The sequence below is a fragment of the Astyanax mexicanus genome, chromosome 5 (genome assembly GCF_023375975.1).
Source record: "Astyanax mexicanus isolate ESR-SI-001 chromosome 5, AstMex3_surface, whole genome shotgun sequence".
NCBI classification, from domain to species: domain Eukaryota; kingdom Metazoa; phylum Chordata; class Actinopteri; order Characiformes; family Acestrorhamphidae; genus Astyanax; species Astyanax mexicanus.
In genome coordinates this window covers 85,411-97,500 of record NC_064412.1, presented here as the reverse complement: position 1 = coordinate 97,500, position 12,090 = coordinate 85,411, and the positions used below count along the sequence as shown (strand labels likewise).

General features: G+C 40.1%; 1 protein-coding gene across 1 annotated transcript in view; it reads left to right on the top strand.

Moving 5' to 3' along the window:
- Positions 1-12,090, top strand: part of cntn4 (contactin 4) — a 151,090-nt gene that overhangs the window by 129,738 nt on the left and 9,262 nt on the right. The window contains exons 13-16 of the mRNA XM_049479461.1: positions 3,474-3,649; positions 6,359-6,476; positions 8,327-8,485; positions 9,476-9,625. Of these exons, the coding sequence (XP_049335418.1) occupies positions 3,474-3,649; positions 6,359-6,476; positions 8,327-8,485; positions 9,476-9,625 (603 nt within the window). The remainder of the gene's footprint in view (positions 1-3,473; positions 3,650-6,358; positions 6,477-8,326; positions 8,486-9,475; positions 9,626-12,090) is intronic.

Here is a 12,090-nt window from a genome sequence, read left to right as displayed (position 1 = left end):
TTTAGCCATAATTCATGGAGGTGTTTCTTCACTGTGTGACTAAGAGGAGCTTGTGGATTGAGACGTGTCCAACCTGCCACTGTGAGCTTCAGCCGCGAGCCGCATTAATGCACAGCGTGTAAACACAGCGTAGCTCGCCACCGATGACCTTTCCCTTTAACGTGATTACTATGTAATTTCACTCCCGACGCTGCTCTCGCTTCAAGAAGTCGAGGGTTGTTTGCCGCAAGAGAGCCGTGGAATCTGACAGCGGTGCGACGGCACTCTGCTCTCTCTTCATCTCCTCTCTCGTTGACCCCTGCAAGCAGCAGAGGGTCGCCTGCCTCGCCCCGTCCGCGGGGGCTAATGACGACCCGTAACAAGGTATTATACAGATGGCTATCAGTCAGATTAAGCCAGTAAGGGTTAGTCAGTGAAAGGGTCAGCTTTATACGATGGGGTTATTCACACAATCTGTCACAAATGATGATGGATTGGGGTAATAAGGCCACTCTTCCCCCGTCCACGCCTCCGTCTCCACCGCGGGCCTTCCGGGTCACTCTGACACGGACCGGTTCATCCTGCATCAACAGCTTTGCCTACTTCTTCACCTCAGTGCTGAGTTCTATTAGGTATCCACTCTAGTGTGTTCCTGTGTGTCAACAAAGCCTTCTCCCCGACCAGCCCTCGCTGTATTGTTCCACCGCAGCCAACAAAAGAGATATTAATAGCCGTTTGTCTGCTCAGAGATGTGATTTTTTTCTTCCCTTGTTCGCTCCACTTTCCTAACAGCTCCAGACTATAAATGCAGTCTGTGGAAAACATGTAGTACATTGAGTTCTGCTGCCCTAAACTAGCCAGGTGTGCCTGGTTTCAGGTTTTAATTTAGAGTCTTTTTTTGCAGTGGGTTTAGCCAATAACTCCACTTTTATATTTTCTTAACATTGTTAACATTTGATCTTTATTTAAACTGTTTACAACCGAACACAATAAACACTCTTGTCTTGTTGCTACAACACAACTTGTCATATAAGTTTCTTATATTAAAATGCTGCTCATTTTAACTGACTCCACACTAATCTTAGAATACTACCTATTCAGTTACATCAGCAGCCGGACCAGACACTTATTTATATAAAGAGGAGCCTGATGAACCTCCTTCCCTTCCATAGACACCAAAGATGAGACACAGACACAGGCCTGAATGGCTGTAGCATCACTGTTACTCAAATTTGTGAAGTTTAAACATTATTAGCAATTAGAGACATCAGTTCCACAAATAATAATACATGTTTCTAAGATAATACACTAGAATGTTATGTGTTATTAAGTGGATTTTTTCATGCCCGCCTTTAAAGTTGTTAACTAAATCAAATGTAACCTCTCAGAAATATTACAAGTTAAGGTTTAATATTTCATAGCAACTGTGACAACAATGCAGTCTAGCCGAGTCATTTTTAACATTTGTGTGCACAAATATTGCAAATATAAAATATTCAAATTTTTTGGATTGTGTAGGATTTATAATAAGGTAAACATAAGGCTCACTTCTAACTCTAATACAGAACTAAATCTCAACCCCTTCTAAATGTAGATTTGTAATTTTAATTTGATTTGTCACCTGCCTGCACTTCAAAATAAAGCAAACAATCACTTGATCACTTGATGTGACAGATATGAAGGCATTCTGTAACATGGGAGCTATCATTGTAAATTCAGCGTGGTATCTTTTCCACATCATGCAGGCAGACCCCAAAAATCCAGTCTTAATGTCCACTGAGTCCATTCTAAAAAAAAGTGACCAGGAAAGAAATTAAACACAGCTACGGGATCCTCCGTCACCTATAAGGAAGATTTTCAGGGTGAGAGACGGGGAAAAGGCATCGTTCTGTATTCTCCTGCAGGTAAACGTCTCTCAGACGACGTCCTTTTCCCGCTCGGCGCTTTCGCTGGCTGAATGAGAAAAGTGCTCACACATCCACTTGAAGAGCTGACATTAGAATACCAGGCTGTGCTACATTGTCACCCATTGTGCCTCCATGACAGGCAGCCGGAGTGGGATCTCATCCCTGCGATAAAAGAAGTGACGCCTACCATTGTGTCGCTCACAAAACCTCGCCGGCGCTCCTGATAGCCTCGCCTTCGCTGCCTGATATCAAAAAAGAGATGAAGGAGATTGTTTCGTATGTGGGGGACGTATAACGTACGCCGAATCCTCAGCCTCTAGATTGAAAGCCAGGGCCGCTCAGTGCTTTCCTGCGTGATCTCGGCTCGTCCAGGAGCATCATGTTTAATTTAGTCTCTGGGAAGTCTCACTCGAACACTAACAGCACCCCCATGAGGCCAAAGTGCTTTACTGCAGCTCAGAGAGACTTTTATTCTGGTTTTGGATCTGTTAAATTTTAAACTTATTATTTCCCTGTAACTCTTTTTCTCTTTAACCCATCATCTCTTCCTCCCTCTCCCTCTCCTCCTTTCTCTCTCTCACTCTCTCTTTTTCTCTCTTGCTCTCTTTTTCTCTCTCTCCCTCTCTCTCTCTCTCTCCCTCTCTCTTTATTTCTCTCTCTAACTCTCTTTTTCTCTCTCCCTCTCTAACTCCCTCTTTCTCTCTCTCTGTATCTCTCTCTTTCTCTCTCTCTCTAACTCTCTATTTCTCTCTCTCTCTCTCTCTCTCTCTCTCTCTCTCTGGTGGCAACCAGGTGTATCTTGTCTACATTCTGGAAAATAATGGCGGGCAAATGAAACATTGATACTTTAGACATTCGGCCAAATTCACAAATTCAGAGGTGATCTCAGTTGTGTTGCAGTGATTTAGACATTAATGTCTGTGTGTTGAGTTATTTTAATGGAACAGTAAATTTACAGTTATTCTGTAGCTGTACACTGACTAGTTTACACTGTATCTGTTGTATCTGTAGAGTTGTATAGTTGTATCTTCAGTGTTTCCCATGATAAGATATAATAAAATATTTACAGGGGGGTGGAAAAGAGGCGCTTTTTACAGTTTCCGCACTAAAAAAGCACAAACAGTGATTTGAAAAGGAAAAGGTACAGGGGCGAACCGGCCCGGGGTTTGACTGCTTATTAGATTTAGAGTGGTGCATTCTGGTCCAGCACAGATGGGGCTTCAGGGGGCTTTGGTAGAGCTCTGACAGTGACACATGATGCAGTTCAGAAAGCACTTGAGGGGATGAACATCCCTCTGTCCACCGTCTCTCTCCGAACATGCCTCAGTGGACAAACTCGCTTCCTTTTGTGTGACTCGAGTTAGACGCCGGATTGTAGGTCATGTCCTGCACTGCTGTTTGTGGAAACACTTCTATTTCATTAAAGCTTAATTTCCATTTATTGAACGAGGAAATAAATAAATAACAACACAGACTTGAACATTTTAAAATTTATTGAAATTAAACATATTGGACACATCCCTAGTGAACCTGTGCAGTGTGAGTACTGAGTATAAGTAATTGTAATTCATGTTTCTTTACTTACAGAAGCGACAGTCATCACCAGCCCTCCCTCCACCCTGGATGTGACAGTGGGCGAAAGTATCGTCCTGCCCTGCCAGGTCACCCATGACCCCACCCTGGAGCTCAAGTTCACCTGGTTTTTTAACGAGCAGCTCATCCATTTCGGCACACACGGAGGATACTTTGAGAAAGTTGGAGGGGTAAGTTCATAATATATTATTTATTTGAATGAATAAATATATATTTAATATTTTTTATGAGTCATTCTATAAAATCAGTTAATTTTTTTACCAAACTCAGCAGTCTTATTATTGTCCTGTAAAACATAAAGGATTATAAATAATTTGTTATATTTTCATATTAAAATCCTATAATCAGCCAGTACTGATATTAAAATCTTAAGCGTTTGACTGCGCTGATATGATTCTTTTACCCAACTTCTTCTCAAGCTCTCTGTGTGTTTTGTTTCAGGATTGTATTGTATTCATTAATTGTCTCTCTGATCAGATCCAGCATTTTCTGCTGACATTGAGCTGATACTGATTTGCTTTCTCTTTCTCCAGCTGCTCTTTACAAATAAAGCATGTTTTATTGTCCAGCTTTAAACTGCTACAGTAGACAATAATGAATAGAGGCTCAGACATTTTTACTGTCTTGTAAAGGCTGATTCAGTTTTTTTGTATTCCTATCTTCCACAAAACTGCAGATGTGGTAGGCTTGCTGGAGTTTAGAGGTGGAAACCTATCGATTTCTTCTCACTTTGGATAATGCAGAAGCTGTAAATCTGTAAATGTAGCAGAGAATTCTTCTCCTGCATTAACTGAAGAATGCTGAGTTTCAGTGAGCCCCATATGCTGTAGCTCTTCAGAAGAATAAGCAAGTTTACCTTTAGTTAGTGAAGCGCAGTTTTCTCACTGCCATTGAGAAATTTGTCATTCCAGTATTTTCAGTATATTTCTTCAAAGGAGATCAGGTTTCACCGCCTGTGACTTCAAGCAGGAATTTCCAGCATTTTAGCCAAAATGTTGAGAAGAACAAAGGGGAAAAAGCTGAGATTAATGCAACTCTTTGCTATTAAAAGAGGTTTTTTATTATGCATGGGCATTGACAAGCTCAAGTGTGTTAACACAGAGTGTGATTAAGTCTCCTGCATGCTGACATGAATTACTGCACTTTGGAGTCAAATGCTTTTATTCGTGTTTCATTAAAAGTTCATTAATCTTTTTTTCTTCATATATATGACGACTTTTACCCTGACTTATTCTTCCTGCTGCCTCTCAGCTTTCTGCTTATGGGTTGCCAGATAAGATGACAACCTTCTTCTCCACAGAAATATGACATAGAAAACTTCCTGGAGACTGCCATACTTTATTTGCATATTAAAAGCACTCCAGCATTACTTAGTCATGACTTTCTTAATCATTGTAAATTAAAATGAAGTATGTGTAGTAATGCCATATAATGGCAAATGATTTTCCTTTAATGTGACTAAAGCGCAAAAGCAGGTGAAGAAAAGACATCTGAAGGGAAAAGGTCATGAGGGGTTGGGGGTGGGGGGTGTAAATTATAGTTCATTACACAGAAACTTCAATTTCTTTATAGTGGTAGTAAATAGATAGAGTTTCCTGTCTCCATAACAAAAATGCAAATATAGCTCTTTTATTTACTATGTTAACCCTCCATTAAACCTTTACATGTCTGTTAACTTTTATGTTGATGATAATAGAATAATGCTGAATCTAAATAAAATACATTTATGGGGGCCTACTTTGTCTTGAGTCACCCAACAAGTATCCCTCCACCCTAAGTGAATTTTAAATTCATGTTTTAGACAAAAGATCTTCTGTAAATTATAGGGGTGTCACGATTCTCTAAATCCTCGATTCGATTTTATTTCCCATTTAAGGGTCAAAATTCGATTTGATTCTTTTTTTTTTACAGCAGAGAGCCCAGTTTTAGATTAGTCTATGGTCAGTCATTGGTTTGATTCATCAAGTTTTATAAAATCTTGTTTCAAAAGGTGGGCTTGATATAAGTGATGCAAAGTGATACAAGTGATCTGTAATACACCACATTAGGCACAAATGGTCAAATTTAAATAATTTAATTAAGATATAAATGTAATGCCATCTAGTGGCTTTTTGTGGTAGCAGCAGTGTGCACTATTAAAACAGCAATGTGCAACATAAAATAAATATAAAAAACAGGAACAGTCATGTACAAAATAATAGAACAATTAGAGCCTTAACAAACTGAACTCTATCCTACTATAACAGTTACACATGAAAAAGACTTTTTCGGTCCCTGAGAATGAGAAGTTTTTTCTTTAATAAAGATATATTATTAACTTTATCTGAGAGAAAGATGCTCCTTAAGGTGCCAAAACTATTAACATATTTGAGGCTAGACAAAACAACTGTTATTTTTATATTATAGATTTTTTCTTTAAGAAGATGAGAATGTCCACATTCTCTGGAGAAAGAGCTGCTCTTTCAGCAGTCACAATGGCGTCGGCTACAGTGTGCTGCGCCATTTGCGTAGCTTAGAGGGAGGGATCGTCGATCCTCTTTTTGACTTCGAGGCTTGAGACCATGATATAATTTCGATCAATTTCGATGAAATATCGAAATCGTGACACCCCTAGTAAATTATAGTAAAATAGTGTTTTGATCAGATCAGGCAGGTCATCATCTCTACTCTACAGCTGCCCACCAGTTCTGACTCCAGTTCATTTCTCAATGAATTAATTTCAGGTACCTTAACTTTATTAAGGGTTTGAGGAAGATGATCTCTTAATGCAGTGACTCTAAATGATCTCAGGGTTGAGCTGGATGTTGTTTTTTTATTGGAGGGTTTTTTCAGGGTTCTGGTTTGGAGGTAAACGGATTGATTTCTCTGTTGGTCTACAGCATTCATCTGGCGACATCATGATCCGAAACATTCAGATGAGGCATGCTGGGAAATACACGTGTGCCGTGCAGACCAAAGTGGACAGCAGTTCTATTGCCACGGATTTGATCGTTAGAGGTACTGACTGAGCAAAGCACAAATATACTGAACACACTTTTAGACATCAATGGCTGTGTGTTGAGTTATTTTGAGGGAACAGTAAATTTACACTGTTATAAAATCTGTACACTCACTACTTTACCCTATATCAAAGTGTCATATGTTCAGTGTTTTCCATAAAAATATATAATTAAATATTTGAAAAAATCTGGGGGGATATACTTACTTCAGTGAGATACTGTAATTCAAAGCACCTCAACATCCCAATCAGTTTTACTTTTATAAACAGGGTGTTTAACACACCTGATCAGGCCAATCAGAGTGTTCACAGGTGTGTGAGTATTAGATGTAGGTGTTCCCTACTATTCTCTGCAGGGGATGTATCCTGGTGCAGGGTGGACATACGCAGTGTGTATATATAGATCATCATTATCATCATCATTATTCGTGATAACACACAACGTCGAGTGTTCTATTGCTTTTATACAACAGTTTTTTTTTTTTTTACAAAATGAAAGTTTTTAAAAAAGTACTTCCACCACATCTGTAACAGAACTGAAACTTAACTACAAAACGGTGTATGGTTTAGTCACACTAACACCACGAAAGTAAGCTTGAAATCAAAATTGGTAATAAGTGAAGATGGTAACGTTAGGAGGGTGAAATAACGCTGATCCTCTCCTCTCCTGCTCCGTGGAGTCGTCTTCAGGTGAACGCTGCGCATTTTTTGAGCATTTCTGCTTGTTTTGCTGGGTGGTGTTGGTTTTAGCTAGCTGGCTGGACTGTGGTTAGGTTAGCATAGCTTGCTTTAGCTCAGCATTAACTTAGCCTAGCATAGCCTGGCTGGTTAGCGTTCTGGCTGTCAGACGGCAGTAACCGAGTGATTTTCTTTCCCTTTTTTCCACAAAAGAATCAGCGCTGCGGGCGAGCGTGCCGCGGCTGAGCGCTAGCCTGTGCGTTTTAGTTTGTGTTTGTCCCACTAGATAGTTATGTTGTACTCTGTGTTCAGCTCTCACGGTTCTTATTGGATAAAAAGTGAACCTTTCTTAAATTCAGATTTTATGCATATGATATTTTATAAAAATTTAATCTAAGAATTCACTAAAGGAACTCAAAACATACCGTTATTTAAACTGTCCCTTCACCAACACCCAGAACTGGCTCAGTAATAAGCACAGCGCTGGACAGCGGGTCTCTGCTCTCTTTACTGAACGTCTTTAGGGTCCGTTTTGTCTTCCTGTCACCGCGAGCGTCTCCCTGAGTAAAGACTGCGGCGACTGGCCTATGGTGTGGGTGGGACCCACGAATCCCCCACCTCCACATGTCAAAATATAACCAGAAAATAAAGAATAAGCTGTTACGTCTAATAAATTACACTTCTCTGATTACAAGAGAACTTGAAGTTAATGCATGTGTGTATTTACACCAGCTGCACTATTGTATCTATTTTAACACTGAAAAATCACCTTCAGTTGTATTGATGTTGAATAGATTAATAACATTTAATTATACAAAATATTTATTAGATCAACAGTTAAGATTTTTTACAAACACATGGATATAAATGGACATTCTGCATTCTAAATTCATTTTATCTTCACAGGAGTTCTAGGTGCACATGGGCTCCAACTGAGTTTTACTTGGTTTGTTTCTGGGTTTTAGTTTTGCTTATCAAATCTTTACAGCCCACATTAGTTTCACATGAGTCCCATCGATTCAGTCTGTCACTGTTTCTTTCTGCCTGTCAGTTTTATAATTTTCCCACCAGGTAGAGGTCATTTTTCAGTGGGTAAAAATGTGGGTTTGTTATTTTAGAAGCATTTTCTAAACTGACTGTGTGCTTTTGTGTGTGTGTGTGTGTGTTTCAGGTCCTCCAGGTCCCCCCACCAGTATCCATGTGGAGGATTTGACGGACAGCACGGCTTCTCTCTCCTGGAAACCTGGATCAGATAATCACAGTCCGATTACCGGCTACACCATCCAGGCCAGAACCCCCTTCTCCCTCGGCTGGCAGGCCGTCACTACAGGTAGAGGCTGTAACCGGCCGCCGTGCACCATTTTCATGAGACTTCCAAACATGGTGTAGGTAGTTTCACACACTAAATTTCCTTCTGGATAAATAAAGTATCTATCTATCTATCTATCTATCTATCTATCTATCTATCTATCTATCTATCTATCTATCTATCTATCTATCTATCTATCTATCTATCTATCTATCTATCTATCTATCTATCTATCTATCTATCTATCTATCTATTTCTGTAAATAAGGCTCTCTAATTAAACACAAAGTGATTCACAAAATACAGATTGCATATGTGATCTACATACAGTCAAATGCAAATATTTGGACAAAGCTGATTAAACACATCCTTTACAGAACACAGTACTCCACATTTTTATGTGGACAATTAAATAGTACATTAAGGGTTATGGAATTTTTTTTAACACGCCAAACTACTTCTGCTAAATAAAACCCCTGTCTTGGCGCCGAGTGGTACAGCGGTCTAAATCGCTGCCACTATGAGCGGTTCGAACCCCCACTCATGCAGCTTTGAGCCGCTGTGCTTTCCTCCGAGCATTAGCTGCTCAGGCAATGATTCATCAGCAGCAGCTTGAAAAAAGTCATGACTGAATTCACACGTGTCGGAGGAGGCGTGTGCTCGTTCGCATCCTCCTGGAGTCACAGGTGCGACTGGTGATGGGGAGGCAGAGAGGGGTGGGTCAATTGGATAGCTAAATTGGGAGAAAATGGGGAAAAAACAAAAATCTAAATAAATATAAAAAAATTAAAAGATAAAATCCCTGCCTTAAAAAGCAATTAGTAATTAAGCAAAAATGCAGCAATTATTCAAATTTACATCATTATATTTTGTGAAAAAAAGTTATGGTCCATAAATCAGGACTTTATTCTGATCTGTTGTGTTGTATTTCTATGCCGGGTTATTGTTTGTGGAGGAGCAGTTGGAGACCTCCTCTCGCTCTCTGAGAGCTTCTGCTTTGTTTTTTCTACAGTGCCAGAGGAGGTGGGGGGCCGGCGACTGACGGCTACGGTAATCGAGCTCAGCCCCTGGGTAGAGTACGAGTTCAGAGTGTTGGCAAGCAACGAGTTGGGCACAGGCGAGCCCAGCAAACCCTCCAAGCAAGCGAGGACAAAAGAAACACGTAAGTCCTCCAACCTGAACACCCAGGACACGTTTCTGCTGGTGTCTCGTTTCAAATAGGGTCTGAGATTTTGTTTATCTATTGTTTATTTCTTTATTTGTCTTTCATTATCCATACTGTCCCATCTTTACTAAATTGATTTTGTATACTATACTGTACTATACTGTTCCACACCATACTGTACTATACTGTTCCACACCATACTGTACTATACTGTTCCACACCATACTGTACCGCACTGTACTATACTGTTCCACACCATACTGTACTATACTGTACTGTACTGTTCCACACCATACTGTACCATACTGTTCCACACCATACTGTACCATACTGTACCGCACTGTACTATACTGTTCCACACCATACTGTACCATACTGTTCCACACCATACTGTACCATACTGTACCGCACTGTACTATACTGTTCCACACCATACTGTACCATACTGTACCGCACTGTACTATACTGTTCCACACCATACTGTACCATACTGTACCGCACTGTACTATACTGTTCCACACCATACTGTACCATACTGTACCGCACTGTACTATACTGTTCCACACCATACTGTACTATACTGTACTGTACTGTTCCACACCATACTGTACTATACTGTTCCACACCATACTGTACTATACTGTACTGTACTGTTCCACACCATACTGTACTATACTGTTCCACACCATACTGTACCATACTGTACTATACTGTTCCACACCATACTGTACTATATTGTTCCACACCATACTGTACCATACTGTACTATACTGTTCCACACCATACTGTTCTATATTGTTCCACACCATACTGTACTGTACTGTTCCACACCATACTGTACTATACTGTTCCACACCATACTGTACCATACTGTACTATACTGTTCCACACCATACTGTACCATACTGTACTATACTGTTCCACACCATACTGTACCACACTGTACTATACTGTTCCACACCATACTGTACCATACTGTACTATACTGTTCCACACCATACTGTACTATATTGTTCCACACCATACTGTACCATACTGTACTATACTGTTCCACACCATACTGTACCATACTGTACTATACTGTTCCACACCATACTGTACCACACTGTACTATACTGTTCCACACCATACTGTACTATACTGTTCCACACCATACTGTACCATACTGTACTATACTGTTCCACACAATACTGTACTATACTGTTCCACACCATACTGTACTATACTGTTCCACACCATACTGTACCATACTGTTCCACACCATACTGTACTATACTGTACTGTACTGTTCCACACCATACTGTACCATACTGTACTATACTGTTCCACACCATACTGTACCACACTGTACTATACTGTTCCACACCATACTGTACCATACTGTACTATACTGTTCCACACCATACTGTACCACACTGTACTATACTGTTCCACACCATACTGTACTATACTGTTCCACACCATACTGTACCATACTGTACTATACTGTTCCACACCATACTGTACTATACTGTTCCACACCATACTGTACCACACTGTACTATACTGTTCCACACCATACTGTACTATACTGTTCCACACCATACTGTACCATACTGTACTATACTGTTCCACACAATACTGTACTATACTGTTCCACACCATACTGTACTATACTGTTCCACACCATACTGTACCATACTGTTCCACACCATACTGTACTATACTGTTCCACACCATACTGTACTATATTGTTCCACACCATACTGTACTATACTGTTCCACACCATACTGTACTATACTGTTCCACACCATACTGTACCATACTGTACTATACTGTTCCACACCATACTGTACTATATTGTTCCACACCATACTGTACTGTACTGTTCCACACCATACTGTACCATACTGTACTATACTGTTCCACACCATACTGTACCATACTGTACTATACTGTTCCACACCATACTGTACCATACTGTACTATACTGTTCCACACCATACTGTACTATATTGTTCCACACCATACTGTACTGTACTGTTCCACACCATACTGTACCATACTGTACTATACTGTTCCACACCATACTGTACCATACTGTACTATACTGTTCCACACCATACTGTACCACACTGTACTATACTGTTCCACACCATACTGTACTATACTGTTCCACACCATACTGTACCATACTGTACTATACTGTTCCACACAATACTGTACTATACTGTTCCACACCATACTGTACTATACTGTTCCACACCATACTGTACCATACTGTTCCACACCATACTGTACTATACTGTACTGTACTGTTCCACACCATACTGTACCATACTGTACTATACTGTTCCACACCATACTGTACCACACTGTACTATACTGTTCCACACCATACTGTACCACACTGTACTATACTGTTCCACACCATACTGTACTATACTGTACTATACTGTTCCACACCATACTGTACCACACT